This window comes from Syngnathoides biaculeatus, chromosome 9, assembly GCF_019802595.1.
Source record: "Syngnathoides biaculeatus isolate LvHL_M chromosome 9, ASM1980259v1, whole genome shotgun sequence".
Taxonomy (NCBI): Eukaryota; Metazoa; Chordata; class Actinopteri; order Syngnathiformes; family Syngnathidae; genus Syngnathoides; species Syngnathoides biaculeatus.
In genome coordinates this window covers 26,227,086-26,250,955 of record NC_084648.1, presented here as the reverse complement: position 1 = coordinate 26,250,955, position 23,870 = coordinate 26,227,086, and the positions used below count along the sequence as shown (strand labels likewise).

General features: G+C 41.0%; 1 protein-coding gene across 13 annotated transcripts in view; it reads left to right on the top strand.

Moving 5' to 3' along the window:
* Positions 1-20,860, top strand: part of sh3pxd2aa (SH3 and PX domains 2Aa) — a 169,641-nt gene extending 148,781 nt beyond the window's left edge. For all 13 annotated transcript variants that reach the window (XM_061829127.1, XM_061829123.1, XM_061829122.1 and 10 more), the window contains 5 exons: positions 11,106-11,223; positions 12,585-12,991; positions 13,298-13,347; positions 13,736-13,855; positions 15,876-20,860. In XM_061829127.1, the coding sequence (XP_061685111.1) occupies positions 11,106-11,223; positions 12,585-12,991; positions 13,298-13,347; positions 13,736-13,855; positions 15,876-17,894 (2,714 nt within the window). In that variant the 3' untranslated portion in view covers positions 17,895-20,860. The remainder of the gene's footprint in view (positions 1-11,105; positions 11,224-12,584; positions 12,992-13,297; positions 13,348-13,735; positions 13,856-15,875) is intronic.
* The last annotated feature ends 3,010 nt before the right edge of the window (positions 20,861-23,870 follow it).

Genomic DNA, 23,870 nt, shown 5'->3' with positions numbered 1-23,870 from the left:
TGGTCAGGAGGCAACTGTGGTTTGGTCACCAATGAGGCCAGGTCATGAAGCGGCTGGGAGCCGTCAGGAGCGAAGAGGATGATGGAGAGAAGGACCAGAGCCATGACCGCCACAACCATCCCGAAGTCTCTCCAGCTCTGGGGTGGCCAAACAGAACTCCCCAACTCCTGTCGCCGTCAAGACAGGGGCGTGGGACGGCCGCGGACTGGTCGGCGCCAGTCCTCCTGGACAGGAACGTGAGAAGGCGGCGGTGCAACCATCGCCACCTCCTCCTGGACAGCAACGTGAGAAGGCGGCGGCGCAACCATCGCCACCTCCTCCTGGACGGGAACGTGAGAAGGCGGTGTCGGCGTCCTCGCCACCTCCTCCTGGACGACAACATGAGAAGTTGGCATCCTCGCCACCTCCTCCTGGACGGGACTGTATGGGCGTGCCAGTTGCCGTCGGAGCGTGAACGTGGAGCGGCCGCGGACTGGTCGCCACCGGTAATCCTGGGCACGGACGAGAAGTGGCTGCGGAGACGTCACCATCTCCTGGACAGCAAGGTGAGGCGGCGGCAGATTGGTCTCCACTGCCACGTGAGCTCTGCTCGGCAACGGATCAGTGGCCTCCGCCGCATGGGCATAAGTCAGCAACGAGTCCGTCGAAACTGCAATGTGGGCGTGGTGAGGTGGGGGATCCGTTCCCACTGGAACGTGCACTTGACTTGGTAGCGGATCAGTTGCCACTGCCGCGTGAGCAAAAGTCTGTAACGAGTCCGTCAAAACTGCAATGTGGGTGTGTCTCGGCAGCAAATCCGTTGCGACAGCGACATAAGCCTTGCTTGGTAGCGGATCCGTTGCCACTGCAGCGTGAATCTGCGTCAGCAGCGAGTCAGTAGTCATCGCGACATCAGCGTAGTTCGGCTGGTTCTTCAATCCTTGCTGGACCGTGAGAGCCGCAAATTTGGCGCTCTGCTGCTCTATCTCCGCCTGCATTTCGCGGCAGAGCACCTCGTGATTTGGCGGCTCCTCCTCCCCCTGGGCTGGAAACTTCGCCAAGAGCTGCGGGTCTGCCGGTTTCACCGTTGCTGGCGAGGAGTGGGAGGACGAGGACGGCGTCTTTGTTGCCACGCAGCGGGAGGCACAAGGGAGCGCCCGGCGGCCTGGGCGTCTCCTCTGGCTGCCACGCGGAGGTCCCGGGTAGATGGCCAAGCGGGTTCCCACAAACGGATTGGTGTACTCGGACCTATTGGGGGAAGACGCTCGCGTGCTGGAAACGTGGGGAGGTGAAACAAACTGACCGGGATTGAAGATCGGGCGAAGAGATTTGTCATCGAAATAATCTGAGTCGTAGTCAGGCACCTGGTCATACAAATCAAGGTCCTCATCAAAGCCCGAAAAATCAGAGTCCGAAGGAATATGCGGTGCTCGACAGGTCGTGGTTGGGACGTATTCATAGCTCGCCGGCGGAGCGTATAACACGGAAGGGGAGGACGTCAAGGCGCCTACTCAGATCGGACAGGCTTGGTCCTCCGGTAGTCGGTCTACGTTGCGTCGGTCCCGGCGACGCTGGGTCTTTCCTGCTGGGTCCTGTTTTGGCCAGATTGTTCTGTGACGGCCCATCGGAACGGAGGTAGGACCCAAATGCAGAACTCGGGAGATGCAAGGTAGTTTGGGGAAAAACGTTTATTATTAGAAGGTCGGGGATCGGGCGGGCAGTCAGGTGCAGCAGCGGTAGTTGGGACGTCGGGCGTAGAAAGCAGGTCAGCGGGCAGGCAGGAGTCGGTACACGGGAGAACGATCATGGGAGGCAGAAGTGTCAAAGGAGTCAGGCTTACGGGGTCGGTCGGAGAACAGGCGAAGGTCGGTACACACGGGTTGTCGATCAGGGATACGAGAATGCTTTAACGGGACATGAACCTCAACGATCTGGCGGAGCACTAGTCGTCATCGGGGTCCTATATATAGAGGGGATAATCAGCCGCATGAGGCGCAGGTGTGTGCCTCCCAATTAGCGCAGCCGCGCGGGCACCCGCACAGCACGGGCTGGAGCGGCAGGATTTATACACACAGAGAAGGTAGAATAAGTAATATCAGAAAAGTAGTGTAAAAATGTAAAATGACAAAAGGAAAAAGTATCGAACACATGAAGAAAGGGGGCCCAAAAGCTATGTAAAGCCAAAACAACACCTAAAATCCATCAACTGTAATCCAGACCTTTGTCAGTGAAAATTCATATCAGTTGGGTCAGTCCTAATTGATGGGTACGAAAAGGTCTTGTTGCCAAACTGTTGGAGTCAAGATTCATCTCATAAAAGCAAAGAGTGTCTCAGGACCATCTCCAACTAAGTGTTGCAAATCATAACGGCAGTGTTTACAGGCATATATCTAAGCTATAGCTAATGTTCGAATGAGCACGGTTGGAGCCTCAACATGTAAGTGAAAAGTGAATTATACCACCATAGATTTGCCTCAGTCAGGTGCTCCTTGCAAGATTTCTGACAGAGGACTCCAAAGAATAATCATAAGAGTTGTCAAAGAGCAAAGGACCAGCTGTGGATAGCTTCAAAATGACCTGGATTTAACAGATACTGTTGTCACAGGAAAACAGTGAGGAATGCACTCTGCTGGCACAGCCTTCAAGATTTGAAGACTGCTTGTGTTGAGGAATTGGGCAAAATCAGACCAAAGCAAAGAATGTGACTAATTTCTCTATTCAGTAGTCTCATTGCAAACAAAAACTTTTGTACAATGTATGAAATGAATACCAGTTGGTGCTTTCAATTATTTTTCTGGTGTCATTTCACATTATTCCACACAACTTCATTTGAGTGTTTTTGTTCTACTTTGTATGGCTGGATTTTTTGAGTTGTTCTCAGTATCTGGTGAAATTTTTAATAGCACGCATGAGTATTTTGGTAGAAAGGTGTTGAGGATGGAGCTAGCACGCAAAAGAGCAAGAGGAAGAACAAAGAGAACGTTGATGGATGATGTGAGGGAAGACATGAGGGCAGTTGGTGTTAGAGGAAGATGCAGGAGATGGAAAAATATGCCGTGCTATGGCGACCCCTAGCGGGACAAGCTGAAAAGAAAAGAAGAAGCAGGAGATGGAAAAATATGACGTGCTATGGCGACCCCTGGCGGGACAAGCTGAAAAGAAAAGAAGAAAAAGATGATCCGAGTCAATTTCTCATCTATAATGTGTTTTTCCCCCCAAAAAAGTCATCAAAAGTTAATAGTGAGCATTATAGCTATTTCGAACATGGGATCTCCAACGGGCGGTGACACAGACTTCCCATAACTCTATAAGGCCCACTGTGAAATTGTCTTGGTGGGTCTGAAAACTAATTAACAGCTACCCTCGAAGTCTTGACCGCCCAAAGATGCAAACCGTTCTGACCTAGCAAAAGGCTGAGGAAACATCAAATGGACCTTTAGCTAATTTGCAGCTTCTTGTCAAATCTTGATTCTTGGAACATGAATGCAAGGCGCCACTCACTGGCTTTAAGAGGAACTGCAAGCGTTGTGATCCATGGCAGTGGAAGATAAAATGTTTTAATAGATAATAAATACTGCAGAAATTTTCCAAATATATGCCTTGATCTTGGCGACAGTGTGTCAACTCTATAAGCTTTGTCAACTTCTTCTGAATAATTGCCAACAGCCACACAGGTCCCTTTTTCCATTTTCGTATACTTGATTTTCTTTATGATTAGTTTTTAGTTTTTGTTGTTTGTAATCATAGCTGTTTGATGTAGATTCTATTAAATTGCATCTGAAATTTCACTGTCTTTCGTAATGTGTGTCTTGGTTTGTTGAGTATTGCCTCTGTATGTCAAGAACTCTATTTAACATGTAGCAACTTTCCGATTGATGAGACTCATTATTAAAAGGTTTGTCGTTCCTTATGCCTAAATGTGACCCATCAAGAAAAAAAGAATATGGTGCCCCTTTCACGAGACAAATGCTAATCTGGAAGTGGAATACAAGCATTCAACTCCGCCGAATTTATTTACCCAATTGCAATTTCATCCAACCCATATACACTACGTACTGTCCATGGGTATCGAGGGAAAAACACTCACACTTTATTAATGTACACCACCATAAATTGGTTAAAAAAAACCTGTACCCTTATCTTCTAACATGCCACCAACAACCGAGTAGTTATGAAAAAGGTATAGTCTACGATTTCATTCCAATATAACATACAAATAACTGTGGTGGCACAGTGGAGCAGCTGGTAAAGCGTTGGCCTAACAGTTCTGAGGTCCCGGGTTCAAACCTGGCCCCGCCTGTGTGGACTTGCGTGGGTTTCCTCCGGGCACTCCGTTTTTCTCCCACATTCAAAAAACATGCAACATTAAGTGGCCACTCTAAAATTGTTCATAGGTGTGATTGTAATTGTGACTTGTCTGTCTCCATGTGCCCTGCGATTGGCTGGCAACCAGTTAAGCATCTACCCTGCCTCCTGTCCTTTTAACAGCTTGGATAGGCTCCAGACCCTTGTGAGGATAAGTGGCTAAGAAAATGGATGGATGGATGGATGGATTATATCAATAAAGTACTTAGCTTCAGAATAATTACTTAGGTAGAAACTAACAAGATACAGATAATACTTCATGTTTTGATCATATGGGTAGAAGCAAAATCATCCATGGTAAAAATGCCTTACACATAGGAAGAAAGGTCTTCCAGAATTTTTAGGTACACTTTGGGGAGCGTTTGTACAGTACCTTGAAAAAGTATTCCCCCTTTCCTGATTTCTGTTTTGTTTGATTTTATTTTATTTTTTTGCACATCTATCACACACTGTTTCAAATTACGAAACCCATTTTAATATCACACAAAATTCAGTTTTCAAATGCTTATTCAATTTATTAAGGCACTAAAATATCCCAACCTTTCTGACCCTCTGTGAAAAATAATTGCCAAATTCACTTTGACTACTCACAAATTAGGGAAAAGTGAGTTCAATTTTACAAGCCACACCCAAAACTGATTATCACCAGACTTGTTGAATCAAGAAATAAATTAAATTGAATCTGTCAAAGAATGAGAAGTAGGCTCAAGAACCAATGCAATGCATCACCTCACGATCAAAAGAAATTCAAGAAAAACTGAGATAAAAAGTGATTGAAAAAGTTACATACTTTTTCATGGCACTGTCTTTGGATGCGAATTAGACAAGAAATTATATTGTTTGGAATGTCAATTAGCTGCAGACGGCAGAGTAAAACAAAGCAAAATAGAAGCAAATAGAAGTACAAAATATGATATAGTAACAAGTTAAATGTTATATCAGAGCAAAAGGCATCATGAGGGACAGAGGAGTAGGCGAAAACTTTGACAGCCAAGAGAAAACATACGTACTAACATATCCACATGCACAAATTTATAGCACTAACATTTCTTGCGGCCCGTGTTGAAGAAAGATCAATAAACTTGCAAAACACAAACCAAAAAGATGTACTTTTGCAGAGTACGTTAGCTTGTGACAGAACTAGCCTCATTCGGTGGGAATCGAAAAGCATCATGGGTAAAGATGGACGTCCCTCCTAGCCAATAGGATGCCAAGAAGATGCTACTGCAATAGCCAATGGGAGAGCAGCTCTAGAGCGCAACACAAACCAAGTACATGATATTTACGTTTGGTGGAATTTCCTGAATTTGCTTTGTCACTTGAGACAATATTTTTCTGAGAAGTTTCATAACTTGAATTTTTCATTACTCGAGGCGTTCGTAAGTAGAGGTACCACTGTATACAAATAAAAGTAGAAGCCTGCAGTTGACTATAGCTGTGATTATTGTTAATTTCGTAGTGGAACTGTGTGAAGATTCAGGCTCATGTCCCTGTTGCATATTCGAGCTACTAAATCACGAATCACAAATGTACCTGCTTATAGTTAAACTCCTTAACTAAAAGACTGTCTGCAGTCACATTGGCATTGCAAATGAGAACGTTAAAAATTTAATGTGTATAAAGGGTTTGGGTTTAAAGGTATCTAAATATTGGAACTTTTTATAAAATAAGAGACTGAAAGCTTAAAGTGTATGGAATGTCTAATTTCTAACGCAAAATGTTCAACTGTACCATAAAATGCATAACCTTTTTGATGGCTTTTCCAAAAATGATAAGTGTTTATTGAATTAAAGTCAGCGAATTTTTGACCGAGTTTCTCATGTTTGAAAAATGTGTGGCTGACCTCTGACGTCACTGCAGGTAAACACATCATACTGCTGATACATTCTCATACAAGCACAGGCAGATCCATCGCGCTGTACACTGAACGGTGGGTTGGTCATGGACCTATTTACTAAATACACGGCGTTTGCATGATTTTAAAACAAGACCGAAAACTTTGTGTATACATTCAGGACATCGAAGCCTTTAACTATTTATCAGTTTATGACTAACTAAACCAAACAAGAACTTCACAAATGCTTAGCAGTCTTTTTTTCCAACACGAGGCATATCCTGCTCCATGTGTCTGACTGTTTGCTCAGCATTTTCTTCTGCATTCGAACATGTGTGCTGTCTAACTGGCTTAAATTGATAACCTTTAATGCCTTTACAAAGCTCATATTCTTCACCGTCTTCATAGGACCCTTCAGAATAGTGTCCATCGCTCGGAATAACGGAAAATTCGTCGTCGTTCTTACAATGTATTCCAATGTTTGCCACGTCACACTCTTACTCTGTTGTTTAGGTTTTGTTTCTGTCTTTTTCCGGCGACTCCAACAATGTGCGATAATTTTTTGCCAATTATTGAAAAATAAAATTGCGTCCTTCATAACGGATTTCAGATTCGAATTCTCCATAAAAAACTATAATATTAGCAAAAAGGTGCATTGAGGATCTTCCACACACTTTAAAACATCAGCATTTCTAAGCTCCAGTAGGTGTTTGTAATGAGTAACATCAGGCTTATTTCCTTAGCTTACTATCCATCCATTTCTTCAGCCGCTTATCCTCACGAGGGTCACAGGAGTGCTGGAGCCAATCCCAGCTGTCATTGTGCAGGAGGCAGGGTACGCCCTGAACTGGTTGCCAGCCAACCGCAGGGCACATGGAGACAGAACCGTCACACTCGCAATCACACCTCGGGGCAATTTAGAGTCTCCAGTCAATGCATGTTTTGGGATGTGGGTGTGCCCGAAGAAAACCCACGCAGGCACGGGGAGAACGTGCAAACTCGGCACAGGCGGGGCCAGGATTGAACCCCAGTCCGCCGAACTGTGAGGCCAACTTTTTACAGCCGCGCCCCCCGTGCTGCCTTAACTACTTTTTGGCCAAATTGTATAAGTTAACCAGCAGATTACGTGAATAATTCTGGTAATTGGCCTCAAACATTCTGCGGGAGAAAAAAAGAAAGAAATCTATCCAGCTATGTGTCAATGTTACTGGGATGACTGTCACATATGTGGGGGTTCCACAAAGTTTCATGGAAACTCAATTTTGCACATTTGTTTTAACACATGAAAAATAAAACAAGACTACTCAAGATCACCTTTGGAGTACAAAATGAGTAACTTCCATGCCCTAAACATAAATACAGTACATTCACACTCATAAAGTACAGATGAAATACACATACTTACAATGTGACTTGGTAGATGCTGCAGCAACTACGCTACTATTCTATATTCAACTACAATTACTTGCCCCTTCCCCCAACCCCGCTATGCATCACTCTCATCAACGTGCTTTGCTTTGAGAACACAGCTTCATGGCCACAGTTTAATCTGCTGCGCAATATTGGACTTGACTACATGAAAGTACATGAAAAATATCAGTCTTCTACTTTACATTCCTTACCCAAGGAAAACACGTTTCAAATATGACTCCAGTTTCATCCAGAAATATTTCATGAGCAGTCTCACACTGCATTAAAAATATGGTCCCGCCCTTCAAGTACAAATGAGGCTTCACTTTCTCAAGAGGTTCTTCCTTTTTAAATCACTCATTATATTGCAGATATTTATCACTGAAGTCATCACATCTCATATTTAAAGTATGTTTCCTCCATGCCTACTATAATATTATTCACAGTAAAAATCCAATGTGCTGCCACCAGTCATCTCTCTGCCCCACTGCCTGGAAGGGCAATTTATCTTTGTCTGGCCTCTTCCTCTGCTTCCTCCAGACACCAAACTCCAAACACCTCTTTGGAACATCCCACAGGGGAACAGGCAAATTGGGAACAGATGGGTGCCTTGATTGGATTTACAGTGAAGAAAATAAGTATTTGAACACCCTGCTATATTGCAAGTTCTCCCACTTAGAAATCATAGAGGGGTCTAAAATGTTCCTCATAGGTGCATGTCCATTGTGAGAGAGATAATCTAAAAAGAAAAATCCAGAAATCATAATGTATGATTTTTTTCAGGAATTATTTGTGTGATACAGCTGCAAATAAGTATTTGAACACCTGAGAAAACCAATGATAATATTTGGTACAGTAGCATTTTTATGTAATTAGAAGTCAAACATTTCCTGTACTTGTTCACCAGGTTTGCACACACTGCAAGAGGGATTTTGGCCCACTCCTCCACACAGATCTTCTCTTGATTCGACAAGTTTCTGGGCTGTCGCTGAGAAACACGGAGTTTCAGTTCTCTCCAAAGATTTTCTATTGGGTTTCAGTCTGGAGACTGGTTAGACCACGCCAGAACCTTGATATGCTTCTTACGGAGCCACTCCTTGGTTTTCCAGGCTGTGTGCTTTGGATCATTCTCACGTTGAAAGACCCAGCCACGACCCATCTTCAATGCTCTGACAGAGGGAAAGAGGTTTCTCCCCAAAATCTCACAATACATGGCCGCGGTCATCCTCTCCTTAATACAGTGCAGTCATCATGTCCCATGTGCAGAAAAATACCCCCAAAGCATGATGCTACCACCCCCATGCTTCAGAGTAGGGATGGTGGTCTTGGGATGGAACTCATCATTCGTCTTCCTCCAAACACAGTTAGTGGAATTATGACCAAAAAGTTCAATTTTGGTCTCATCTGACCACAAAGCTTTCTCCCAGGACTCCTCTTTATCATCCAAATGGTCATTGGCAAACTTAAGACAGGCCTTGACATGTGCTGGTTTAAGCAGAGGAACCTTCCATGCCATGCATGATTTCTAACCATGACGTCTTAATGTATTACCAACAGTCGCCTTGGAAACGTTGGTCCCAGCTCTTTTCAGGTCACTGACCAAGTCTTGTTGTGTAGTCCTTGGTTGATTCCTCACCTTTCTAATGATCATTGAGACTATACGAGGTGATATCTTGCATGGGGCTCCACTCCGTTTGAGATTGAACATCATCTTTAGCTTCTCCCATTTTCTAATGATTATTCCAACAGTGAACCTTTTTTCACCAAGCTGCTTGGTAATTTCTCTGCAGCGCTTTCCAGCCATGTGGAGTTGTACAATTTTGTCTCTGGTGTCTTGACGTTGACTTTGGCCATGTTACAAGTTTGGGTCATACTGATTGTATGGGGTGGACAGGTGTCTTTATGCAGTTAACGACCTCACACAGGTGCATCTGATTCAGGATAATACATGGAGTGGAGGTGCACTTTTAAGGCGGACTAACAGTTCTTTCAGGGTCAGAAATCTCACTGGTTGACAGGTGTTCAAATACTTTTTTTCCGCTGTATCACACAAATTGTTAATTTATACATTGTGATTTTGGATTTTTGTTTTGGATTATCTCTCTCACAGTGGACATGCACCTATGATGAAAATTTCAGACCCCTCCATGATTTCTAAGTGGAAAACTTGCATATAGCAGGGTGTTCAAATACTTATTTTCTTCACTGTAAAAGGAACTTCCCAGAATTACTCCGTCATTCACAAGCAAATATTGGGAGAAGTGCACTTCTTGAAGAAGAAATGCATGAGAAAATAGTTGAACAGTGTTTCCTCAATGTACAATTGCAAGGAATTTTGAGATTTCATCATCTACAGTCTATAATACAGGGTGTCCCAAAAAATATATAAACACTTTAAATAATTGTAAACTTGATATTTATAATAATTCAAACATTTTTTAACATGTAAAAGAATTTACTAAAATCATTATTTAAAGTGTGTATACATTTTTTGGGACACCTTGTATCATCAAAAGGTTCAGAGAATATGGAAAAATCACTGTTTGTAAAACGTCAAGGCCGAAAACCAACATTGTATTCCCATGACCTTTGACCACCTCATGAGGCACTGCATCAAAAACCAACATCAACGTGCCACATGGGGGCAGGAACTCTTCAGATAACCAATGTCAGTAAATACAGTTCGGCGCTACATCCGTAAATGCGACTTAAAACTCTTCTATGCAAAGCAAAAGCTATTTATCAACAACACTCAGAAATCCACTGGCTAATTTAAGATTGATTAATGCAAAGAGGAAATGTTTTCCTTGGTCCAGGGAGTCAACATTTTAAATTGTTTTTGGAAACTGTGGACGTTGTGTCCTCCGGTACGGGTTCTAGCCTGGCCTGCCTGCAGTCCAGACCTCTCTCTCTTTGAAAATGTGTGGGGCATTGTGAAATGTAAAATACGACAACAGAGACCCCGAAAAGTGTTGAACAGCTGAAGCTGTACATCGACCAAGAATGGGAAAGAATTCCACCTTCAAAGAAAAATTTAATTGAATGTTGTAAGAAAAAAAGGTGATGTAACAGTGGTAAACGTGACCCTAGCCCATCTTTTTTGGAACCTGTTGCACCCATTCAATTCTAAGTTAGATTATTTGCTAAAAACGAACTTTATCAATTAAATAGCCTGCCTTTGTAGTGTATTGAGTTTAATATAGGTTGAAGAGGATTTGGCAATCATTGTATTGGTGTAGTCTGCCTTTCCCCCAAAGTTTGCTGGGATAGGCTCCAGCACTCCTGTGGCCATTGTAAGGATAGGTGGCTTGGAAAATGGGTGGAGGGGTGTATTCTGTTTGTATATGTATTGAACACAATGTCTCAACTTCATTGGAATTGGGGTTGTAGTTTTGTTTCCATCTTTAATTAATATTGGAGATGACTATATAAATTAGCCAATGAAAATTAAATGCAGCATTGGATTTCATTTTCTCCTTTTTGTTCTCCCTCTTCCTCAATACTGATTTACTTTCAGAGGAGAAATATATAACAATACAGCCTTATACCAGTCAAGGAAAGGATGAAGTCAGTTTCGAGAAAGGAGTCACAGTGGAGGTTCTTCAAAAAAACCTAGAAGGCTGGTGGTACATCAGGTGAGCGCCTCCTTGCTATAAGAGAAATATTAACATATGTATGGGTTCACATTCAAAATGTTTGTTCTGATGTACAGTACAATTCTTAAATGTACATCACAATAATATTCACAAAGTTCTATAAAGCTGGTTGCACATAGAGCAAATCAACATAGTTATGGTGTGGCAGTACTCAGACTGCTAGTTCTTCTCTCTTCTCCTCTTTCATTGCTCTGTGTATGCAATTTAGCTACAGATGCTGTCAGCTGTCTGCATTATAGTTGGCAACACGCCGACCTACATAGAAACGTAACATCTGTTGAGAATGCTTGTGTAATCATCTTCAAACTTGAATATATTACTTTTATTCAGTGGAGACTCAAAATCGTCCTTTGGTATGATTGCGTGTGCGAATGGTCATTTGTCTCTATGTGCCCTGCGATTGGCGAGGGTGTATGTACCCTGCTACCTACCCGATCACACCTAGGATAGGCTCAAGCACTCCCGCAACCCTTGTAAGGATAAGTGGCTCTGAAATTGGATGATGAATCATTTGCATGTTAGAAAGATGGACTGTTTTTTTCTGCAGTGAATAAGGCAGCACACAGTCATTGTACAGTACTACACAGTTATACAAACTGCTAAAAACGGACACTCCCTTAAAAATGTTTGTAATTGTTTCTTGGTCAAAATTGACACCATCTTGTGGCATCGTAAGGGTATTAGACAGGGTTTTGAGGCTTTCATGTGGCCATTTCAAAATAGCACAAAAACAGCGCTTGGGAGAATTTTTCAGCTCGTGGGTGAGTAACAAATCGTTTCAGTGAAGTGTCCATTTACAACTTTTTTTTTTCAATTAAAAGGTCGAACATGAAACATATATGGCAATAACAAATCTTAAAATACATTTTTATCATTTACAGTGGATGACTCAAAACAAAACAGCTGAGGTCAAATGTTCATTGGGTTTTATATTTGCAATTAATTCACATTGCTGATCAGATATTTACAGAACAAAGTCATTTACCATAAAACGTGTTGATTTACAGTTTCATGGTGAGGATTCCATTAAATGTAATGCATGCCTCATAGAGTAGGAACAGAAACACGATGACGGAAAATCTTAATAGACAGCAGCTGCTCGTCTCACTGGTTGTGTTTGGGTTTGTGTGTGGATTTTGACTTTCACTCATTTTTAATTACAACTTTATTCTTTCAACATTGCATATTTTCCCTCATATTTCAACTTTTTTCTCAGACCATTTTTTTTCCTCAAGCCGTTACTATTTTTTTTTTTGGGGGGGGGGGCAATTTAACTTTTTTTCCTTGCTGTGTGGCCCTAATGGTCCTTTGTGCGATTAATTCCACCCTTTTGCCCTCAGATATTTAGAGAAAGAAGGATGGGCCCCTGCCTCCTACTTAAAAAAGCTAAAAGAAGACTTCTCCCCTCGTAAGAAGACACTGTCAGGCCCTGTGGAAATCATTGGCAACATCATGGAGATCAGCAGCCTTTTACAAAAGAAGTCAGTCAGTGAAAAGGATATCCAGACAGATGGCGACGGTAGCACCACACCGGAGCGCCACATCTCGAAGAGTGAAATCAGCTTGCCCATGCCCTTTAGCTCTGAGATCAATGCTGAGACTGGCAGGAGGCTGAGCGCAGGCCGTGATACCAACAGTCCATGTCTGGGAATAGCAGCAGCGAGCTCTGCCCGAAACGAAGCCAAAGCCAGAGGTGAATCAGGGTCCCCAGCTGTTGCCAGAGTAGCGCCACAAAGAGTTGAAATTGGTGAGAATTTGTTGTATTGTAACGTTAACAACAAAAGCCAGAATGTCTGTCATTTATGTAGTATGGATTAGATTTTTGAATATGAGCATTTATCTTCAGTTATTTTCCCTCTTTAAAGGTTTTGACACTGTAGGTAAGCTTCATTGGGTCTCTACCAAATGAAACCTAACCTGTGAGAGTATTTATTTTTTTTGTTTCATCTGTATTTGCATGCCGCTCACCTATAAAAATTACTCGTTCATAATTTGATTTTTGCAGTGAATGTTGTTTCAGAACTTTTGAGTCCTTTTTATCATGTTTTTTTAGGGTCTCCCAATCTGAGACAAAAACCTCCTCCAAGGCGAGAGACCAATTTGGTAAGAAATTACACAAAACGTGTCCTCCAGTGTGGAATTGTACCATGTACTAGTTAGCATGTCTGACTCACATTTAGATGCTCCGGGTTTCCCATGTTGGGTGAGGCCTTTTTCCCGTCACAAACATTATAAGTTAATTGAAGAGTAATACTTGCTCATAGGTGTGAATATGACCTCCAAATAGTATCAGAACAGTGTGCATGGGTACGAGCCCCTTAGCTAGCACTGACTGGAACCATGAAATTTGCATGGTTTTTATGAATCAAAACAATGAATTTTCTGAGAATTTTGATTATCTTTTTTTTGTATTTGCTTTTATTCACTGAATGGATATAGATTTAATGGTGTTTTTAACTCAGACAGTGAGTTTGTGTTCTTTGCGTTTAAGGGGTTGCAGTTGCCGAAGCCACCAGAGCCCCCTGCTGTGGAAGCAGAATATTACACCATTGCAGATTTCCAGTCCTCCATTTCTGATGGCATCAGCTTCCGTGGAGGACAAAAGGCAGATGTGAGAGGCCATAAACACACGATTTGTCACTGAAATGAGTCAGTCAGTGCGCACAGATTATGCGAGATTGCTAGATATTACACTGATGAATAGAATAGTTGAACCAATAGAAAAGCAACAATTGTCATTTTGTTTGATGTTTTTGCATACAACAATCTATATCCAGAGACACATCTTAAAAGATAAGGATTATCTAATGTAAGACAGTCCAGAAAGCTATAAATATGTATATATTTTTATCTGATGTTGTCTAATATCTTCGAGCTTTTCATATAACCACCGATAATATGAAGTAACTCCCGGTTTGGTACATTTTCACATTTGGTGCTTAGACAAAATGTTTTCTCTGATAGTTATCCTCATTTTGCTTGTTAAAAAAACACATTTGGCAGTGTGATTTGTGTTGACTAATTTCATACACAAGATAAGGCAGTTGAAATATACAAAAATGTGAAAAAAACCTCTTCTTACAAACTTCTGACAGTTGAATTTAGCATGTGTCAATTGTTCATGCTTGCTTCCCACTCTACAGGCATGACCAATCAACCCACCCTTAACATAATGTGGGTCGAGCATTTTCATCAAAGGGGAAATCCACTGGTTTGCATTGACAATGTATCCAATAGGTCATGTAATATGTATTCTATTTTGACAATGTGATGTTAAAAACTCTATTGTAAGTGTTTTGAGAAGATTTTCATTGACAATTATAAATTTTCAGGGGCGCTGCCGTGACTCACATGACCTACATTGCGCGGATGTGACGTGTACCATGCCACAATAAAGGCTCGATTACATGGGACACCATTTATTGCCCAGCGCTGATTTCTCGGATTTATCCTTGTCTGATGAAGAAATAGTAGTATCGGTTGATCGGGAAGATGGAGGAATACTTCCATATACAGCAGTGAGCGGCTCGCCCGCTCGGTTGATCGGGAAGACGGAGGAATACTTCCATACACAGCTGTGAGCGTTGCTGATGACTCCTACATCGACAAACACGGTGCCGCTCACGGCTCTACTGGAGCCAGCAAGGAGGGTTTGGGGTGTCTGTCCCCCACATAACACGTGTCACTCACTCATTTTTCCTCCGCATTGTGGAGGAAGAGCCGACATCAAAGGATCAAAAAGCGATGTGGGCCAAGTGTTCATAGCGACAACGCTATAGGAGTCATCGCCACTGCTCACGGCTGTGTATGAAAGTATTCCTCCATCTTCCCGATCAAACGATACAGCTATTTCTTCATCAGATGAGGATAAATCCTGGGCATAAATGGTCTCCCATGTAATCGAGCCTTTATTGCGGCACGGTACACGTCACATCCACGCACGTCGGTCATGTGAATCACGAAAATGGGAGGGCCCCTGAAAATTCGTAATTGTCGATAAAAATCTTCTCAAAACACTATTAAAGGAGAGAGGATTTAACATCACATTGTCAAAATAGAGCACATATTCCATGACCTATTGGATACATTGCTAACCAGTGGATTTCCCCGTAACGTAACCAAACACCACATCTTTGACCACAGAAATGGCTGCAAATCTTTAGCAATGAATGCTCCCAATGTACAGTGTATTCATCAAGCCTGATATGAGTATATGAGTACACTTTTTTTTTTTCCATTGTTTGTGTTTCCTCAAAAGTAATTGACATAATTTTCTGCAACGCTTTTAGACAGCAAAATGTCTCTCAAAGTTATTCACACCCTCATCTTCGTATTCAATGGTGAAATTGAAATGAATCCATGCTGAGGATTTGACTGAACCAATGGTTCTTCAAATATCTGTCTCTGAAATCCCCTGCTCATGCAAGTGGTTTTATGGTCACACACTTTAAAGTCAGTGGGTGAATACATAACAAGCATGCACACACAGATCTCTTTGAAAACACACGGTCCATAAGAGTATATTTTACCATGCAGACTGTACTGTGGAAGCCCGAATAGATAGCATGAAAACTAGATGGATGTAGAAAATCTCATTGTACAGTTTTAAAGTTTGTTTCTTTGTTGTGTAGGTAATAGAGAAGAACCCTGGAGGTTGGTGGTATGTGCAGATTGGAGAGATGGAGGGCTGGGCTCCATGCTCCTACATCGACAAACGCAAGAAGCCTAACCTCAGTCGTAGAACCAGCACTCTGACCAGGCCCAAAGTCCCACCCCCAGCCCCACCTGTAAAAAAGCCTGATTCTGAGGAGAGTCCTCCTCCTACCACATCCTCTCCAAAAGTAAAAGATTCTCTAAAAAGATCTGTATGTGAGGAACCTGAATATGATGTTCCTGCAATTGGCTGTGAAGGTGACTTGGATACAGATCCCCTCAAAGATGAGCATTCCCTCGATGTTAAGATTAGCAATTTAGTCAGCAACAAGTATCGCAGTTCTCCACCTTCAAGTAAAGGTTCCCCTACTGTCAACAAAGAATCACCAGTTTTCACCCATCGAAGGGCTTCATTTAGATCTGTCAAAGATGTTACTAAAGCGGAATGTATCTCTGAAAATGATGGGTTTTGCACTAGTAATGTGATTGAAGGAAAAACAGCTGAAGTGTCCAGTGAACCCAACTCTCCAAGGACCTACCTTTCCTCTACAGTTCCCCGCAAACCCTCTGGATCTTCATCAATGCCTGGTCAGCCCACAAAAACAATCACCCTGGAGATGAATAAGAGAAGCCAGACTCTTGGTAGACATAGAGACATTCACTTTTGGTCTCAGGAGAACAGTCCCCATTCCTCATCAGATGATTTGATTCGAGGCGCCAAGAAATGCACAGGTCTTAGCGGGGAAGTGGAGAAGAGAATTGGTCAGAGCCCTTCGACAAGACCAAAGCCCTCTGTCAGACCTAAACCATTCCTGAATAAATCAGAGCCTCAGAGTCCTGAGAGGATGGACATCAGCTCTTTGAGACGCCAGCTGAGGCCAATAAGTCAGTTGCGACATAGACCCAAGCCTTCTCGAGGAGAAGACTCGGAAACTGTCTCTGTTGTCTCAGCCGAGGAAACTATGTGTTCACGCAGTACATCAGATCTTTCATCTGTTTACTCAAAAAGTGGTTATAGCGACTCTGATGTAGAAGGATCCTGTCTCTTCCACTCCCTGGATGCCTACAAGAAAGTACAAGAGTGTGAGATAAGCTTTCCAGCAGGGGTCGAGGTTGAAGTTCTCGAGAAGCAAGAGAGTGGCTGGTGGTATGTGCGCTGGGGCTCTGAGGAGGGTTGGGCTCCCTCATACTTTCTGGAACCTGTCAAGCGTATGGGTGATGCTGCTAGATGGGAATCAGATGGACATGGTAGTGGTGGTAGTAAGCCCAATAGCCATGAGAAAAATGAAAAAAATGTTACGGCAGTAAATAATATCAATATTCAGAGTCTGACCCAGCAGCATCAAGGATTGCGAAGGAATACACCACCAATTCCTTCCAAGCCACCTGGTGGCTTTTCAAAGCCATCCGGGATGGTTAATGGAAGTGTGCGAATGAGGAATGGTGTACGCCAAGTGGCAGTGAGGCCCCAGTCTGTATTTGTAACATCGACACAGCCAGCTAAGGATACACATTACATGACAGGATCTCTGAGACGAAATGATTCACTTGGTAGGAGTGATCACCATGGCTCTGGTTCTGCCACGCTCGGTGTCCGTCGAAATGCCTCTTTCAGCACTGTGCGGCCACATGTGGTCGTTGAAAGTCAGACAAGACCTGCTGAATGCTGCAACCTGGGATCCTCGGTTAGTGGATTCAGCTCAAGCAATGTCCAGGATCCCCTTGGCAGGTTTAGCCAGCGCAATGGTATCCCCGTCTCCACAGTTCGTCCTAAACCCATAGAGAAGAGCCAGCTGATCAAAAATAACCTTGATAGGGATGTGTACGTGTCCATCGCTGATTACCGAGGTGATGAAGAAACTATGGGTTTCACTGAGGGCACCTGCCTCGAGGTCCTAGAAAGAAACCCCAATGGATGGTGGTACTGCCAGGTGCAGGACAGTCTCCTTCCCCGTAAAGGCTGGGTGCCATCAAACTACCTTGAGCGGAGAAAATAAAAGCCGCACGTATTCTACAACCTTTTTGTTTTTGATGGGTGACATCATACCTTAAGAATGTTACCCACAGTCTCCAACAAGCAATACAATACATCCTTGAATATAGCCAGTTACTGAGGAATGACTGTAATCTGAGACAAAAGGACACATTAAGTTTTGGTTTCCTGATATATTTACAAACAAAAAGAGTGTGAAGGGTTTTACTGGCAGGAGGGAGTGAAAAAGAAGTTTTGGCCACATTTGACAATGACCACCTTCAAACATGGTATGAAAGCCGGTTTTCTATATTTCCTGCACAGTATGTGATGGATAATAAGTGCCTTTTTGTATTTCATCGCAATGGAAGTACGAAATCGAGAGAAAACTGTTCCTCCAACCAAATCTTTCAAATGTGCCATAAATCATAAAGGTGAAACAATTGTTTGAATCGAGAGGCCCCTTACTGAAGACAGAAGGATATCTTAGATTGGCTGAGAATGAGTTTGAGTTTCATTGATCAAGCAAAGAAAAATCTATTTTTTGGTGTTTTATGTTTATCGTCTTGGGTTGATGACTTCCTTAGATAATTATTTCTGCTTTCTTCTGACATCTCTTATCTACCACCAATTTATATTATAAAAGTAAAAACTCTTTCAACATTCTTAAATTTTTGACAACTGAAAAAGACATGATAGTTTAATTAGTCACAAAGTGTGTTGTGAATCATCAGTCTTGTTTTTATTTAAAATGTTTTAGTACAGGAAAAATAACTAAAACATCTAATACATAAAATTACAAATGAATAAATGAGTATTAAATACTGTAATATTTAAAAATTATTATTAATTTGCAGAATAGAGCCAACATTGTTTGGAGTTTGCATATTCTAAAGAGAAACAACTATTTCATAAATACTATACTTTATTCGTCTGTTTGTTTGACTACATTGGTTCCAGTTACTGTAAATGTCATCTCTCAACTTGTTAGCATATTTGCTTCACAGTTCTGAGGACTGGGGTTCAAATCCAGCCCTGCCTGTGTGAAGTGTGCATGTTCTTCCCATGCCTGCATAGGTTTTCTCCCACACCCCCAAAACATGCATGATCTGCAAGACCTAAATTAAGTGTGAATGTGAGTGTGAATGGTTGTTAATATGTGCCCTGCGAATGGGTGGCGACTTGTTCAGGGTGGAACCTGTCTTTCACCCACCTGAAGATAGCTGGGATAGGCTCCAACACGCTTTTGACCCTGGTGAATATAAGTGGTACAGAAAATGGAATGGAGACACTATATATACACATCCATGCAGGTATGCTCTTTCATTGCATTCAATCAGTCTTTCATCTATTTTCCATTCCACTTACCCTCACTAAAGTCGTGGGCATGCTGGAGCCTATCCCAGCTATCTTTGGGTGATAGGTGGGGAAAACCTGAACTGGTGGTTAGCCAATCGCAACCTTTCATTGCATTTCACCCAAAATGTGATTGCACCATGTTTTATTTATTTATGGTTGAAGTAAATCACATTTTTCACAAAATAAATTAAATGTCCTAAACTGAAAAATGTGAAAACCTGGAACAACTTAATCATAAAAAAATTGTGTAGTAGTCGGTGATAGAAGCAAATACTGACATAACATAGTCATAAACAATTCTTAAATGTATTCGTGTGAAATCTACCAAACGTATGAAATCAGGATCTTTTAATTGGAGAGCCTAAGTAATTTTATTTTTTTTGTCTGGCAAATTAGATATTGCAATTTCAAAGAGAAATAAATAGAGCACGTTCAGCAACATTGGCAGCCCTTTTTAAAATTTTGGCTGCACACCCTGTTGGTTTTATGCTTATATCCTCAGTGTTTGTCTAGGAAGTAATTGAAAATTTATAGGGTTCTTTTCCCAAATGGCAGATTTCAGCTCCGCCCAAAGATTTTCAATTGGATTAAGAAAATGTCTCATTGCTGGCCATTTTAAAACTTTTTTTTTTTTTCCAACCCTTGCTTTGGACTTTTGGACTTTAGTCTTGCTGGAGGAATGGAAGATCCATGATCTTCACCTCAAACCAGTTTTCTTACACTTGCCAAGACATATCACTCAAAAATATTTAAATAAGTTTTGTATTTCATGATACCTGTGAGGGCTCCAGTAACAGGTGTAGCGAAACAGCGCCACAGCATTATGGAGCCTCCAGCGTAAAGGCTTAATTGCACCATGTGGAAACATGTTGGTCGTGTGCATTGTTATTTCAAAAAAGTGACCATTTTTTTTCATCTGTCCATAAAATATTGTTTATAATTTCTTCTTTTGTACCAAAGACAAGTATCCTTGAGAAAATGGTGTATCACTTGATTCATTTTTTTTCAGATGTTCCAGATTTAGGTTTTAAACTTCATGGGTGCCAATAATGCTGAGCACAAATTTACATGACTATTGAGATGAATTGCCTTAAAGTGCTTTATTGCAAACTCTATTTCAGTGAGCACTTGTTTTAGAATTTTGATCAGAAATTAGGAATTTTAAACTTACTTATCCTTTTAATAGGCAAATTTTAGCTGGGGAAGTCGGAAATTAATCAAGCATTGGACAACATTTTTTCCTGCACACTAATGTCCCAACAAATTCATATCTTAATCAGAAATTGTAATTTGTGTTACTATTCTCTCTGAAAGGATAAGGGAGAACACTAAGAAAGAACTCATTGAAATATAACTTTGCATCAAGGAGTTTCCACATACTGGATTTAACAATCACTAAAAAAAATTATAAAATGGAGCAACGGTGCCATGTTTAATATTTGTACAATATTTCAACATAATGTGTTAAGCACTGTACATGAATCATAGCATATGGTACATTTTGAAACTATATAAACAAAAACAGAATAGCAAATAAGATTTGATACTTTTTACACTGAGTTTTTACAGCTCAAAAATGCCTGATGTTCAAGACTGCTGAAATACATTTTCTAATAAAATATTGTAACTTTTTTTTCTTTCTGCTGGACAGTAATATTTCTTAAGGGATCCTATCTGCTAAATTGCAGTAATCTGTTTTGGCAAAACCATATATGTTTTATTTTAATTTAAATGTGATTGCACAATTACAGTAATGAGGAATTAAGTGATTTTGTTGATTGATGCACTTTAAAACATTTTTTATTGTGCATTAATTTAAGATGCAGTGAACACTCAGCATACTAGTTAAGATTTCCAATTACTATATTTGTTTCATCTCAAATGAAGTCATTGCAAAACATTTCTTGTATGACCACAAATGCACAGTCCACGTGCAGTTGATTTAAAATTGTGGCAATCAAAAGGCACCTAAAAAGGATGTTTTTATTTATCTTCTCAACACACTAACCAGCCGGTCTACCTGAGTTCAATGAGAAATGCACTGCTGGTCAGTGAGTAACAACAACAACAACAACAAAACTTCGCAATTGAATGTTTTGTGTGTGTGTGTGTGTGTGTGTTGTGTGTGTGTGTGTGTGTTGTGTGTGTGTGTGTGTTGTGTGTGTGTGTGTGTGTAAAAACGGGTGGAGCTAAAATGGATTCATAGCATTTGGTATTTGGATAATTTGTAGTCTTTCAAAAGTAGATTTTCTTTATGCTGTGTGCTGCAACTTAAACAAATCACAAACACTTCCTTCACCCTTGCTGTACTTTACATAATGCCTGATTATTTATTTTAAGCAGTTCCATGTCATCAGTTTCACGATCAGCTTCATTACACACACTGAAATAACGAATCATGGGTATAATTGGGAAAAATAGTCTTTAAAATGTTGTGCAGCAGTCAAAATGATTGTAAAACAATGAGATTGTAGAAGGAATGGAAGCATTGCCATGAACGGATGAAAAAAGTAACTCGTGGTATAATGATTCAAAAGAGATCCTCTCTTGCTATAAAACAGCAAGACAAGACGAATTATGTAGACGTGCGTCACTCAACATTTTGCCAAGTATTATGACACATATCATGTTTTGTCTTCTTAATCAAGATGGATTTATTTGGGTGATTGCAAGTGAACTGTTTGTCAGTTATTTTTTTTTTCTTTTTCAAATATCTGCGCCCAAGAGAAAATGTGCAATGGTAATGTGTGGTGCATCAATGAGAGGAAAAAGGATTGGAGGTCTTGAAAATAATAATAAATAATGACAATTTGAAGGGTATTACATGTTGTTGTGAACAATTGATGGACTTCTCCACTGTTTTCAAGAATGACAAATGCAGGTAGTATTTGTTTAAAAGAGTGGACGAACCGACACATTCTCATTGGACCAAAGCAAATGTATGGAACATTATATTTGAGTACGTTGGAGGACTTTACATTGCAACAAATGAGAATTCTGCTCATCCTTCAACTATCAATGAACAGAAAGACATTGACTCATTTTGCTGTTGACTTTGTTGCCATCTTGGTCTTCTTCACAGATGGGGAGGCGTGGCGCCCAGGGGCCTTCCCCGAGCTGTCTCTTTTGTGCCTGATTGGAATTTTAATATTTGGTAGTTGGTTTTTTTCCTGCTTTCTTGCCTATATGTACTCTCCTCACCTTCCTGGATGTGTCCATTGACATTTACTCTACAGTTTGTTTCCTAACCAGTGATATGAACAGGGATGGCCGCAAACAATTCCACCTTCAGTTCAGTATTTTGTATTTTAGGGTGAATGCAAAGCGGACCACTGGAGTTGAATTCCACCTTTTCGACCAGGGGTGTCAAACTCATTTCACATTGTGGGCCACATACGGCCTCAGTAGATGTCAAGTGGGCCGGACCATTAAATTTATACCATACTCTGCTATAAATAACCAAAATATAATGTCTTTCCTTTGTTTTGGTGTAATGAACCACAAGAACATTAGGAAAATGTTGAAATTGAATGAATATTCCTTTTATAAAACAGTTCATGAAACACCTCAGATTTCCTTCTACAAATGTGCAATTTACTTTTATCATTCACATTTATGCATTGCAACTGATCCCACTGATTGTACAAAGGCACAAAACTTTAACAAGTAATAGGTATTGAAAAATATAATAATGCACTTTAAGATTAAATGAGATTTATAAAGAAATTAATTTTTAAATCTTTTACACGTGCATATAAATTTTAAATTTAATCCCTGCCTCCACCTTACAAACTAAGGAGAGGCATATTAAATGTGTAAAGAAGAAAGTTTTCACATGTCCTGTAAATGTGTAAACTTCATACATGAAACACACATACACATACAATACATACTGAAAATTCATGGAGTTGCATTCACGGTAGAACTCCACTATATTTTTTTGTCATGAAGTTGCTGACTAAATTGCACATTTTTTCAATCACCACAGTAAGGATTCAACTTCACAAAGCTGTAATTTTTCAATGCAAACTGTATCTAAGGCAGTATTTTAAAGGCGTTAGTCTAGTCTAGACTTGTTTTTGTCTGTGATACTTGGCATTTTTTTGCCTGTACAAGTGCATCAATACCAAGTGCCATGTCCTAACTAGCTGCCACTTTCAGAATATTTAAGTACTTCTTTGTGAACCTTGAACGCATTTTTGAATTATTGACATTCATTACTGAGAAAATTTGTTCACAGAGGTAGATTGTCCCAAACATGCACAAAATTTTAGCAGCCAGGGCTGTTAATTAGAGGTACCCTGGGAGTAGATACTGATAAAAATTTGTCCAGACCTACGGAGGCAAATTTGGCATTCAAACTGCATCGTAAACAATTATTTCTAGCTGGATTTCGACCGGCAGATCATAAGCTTTAACTGTGAAAGGTGAGCGAAATATAAATAATAATGCCAGTTGTGCCACGTCTGTGATGTCAGTGCTCTCGTCAATTGCAACAGAAAATGCAATAAATGACTTGACTTTCCGTTTAAATCTGCTGATAGGTCCGAAATCCTCTCTGCTATAGTATTCCTCATCAGGCTAATATTGGCAAAAGCTTTTCGCGACACAGACACACAAGTTCAGGCGCCTTCATCATGCA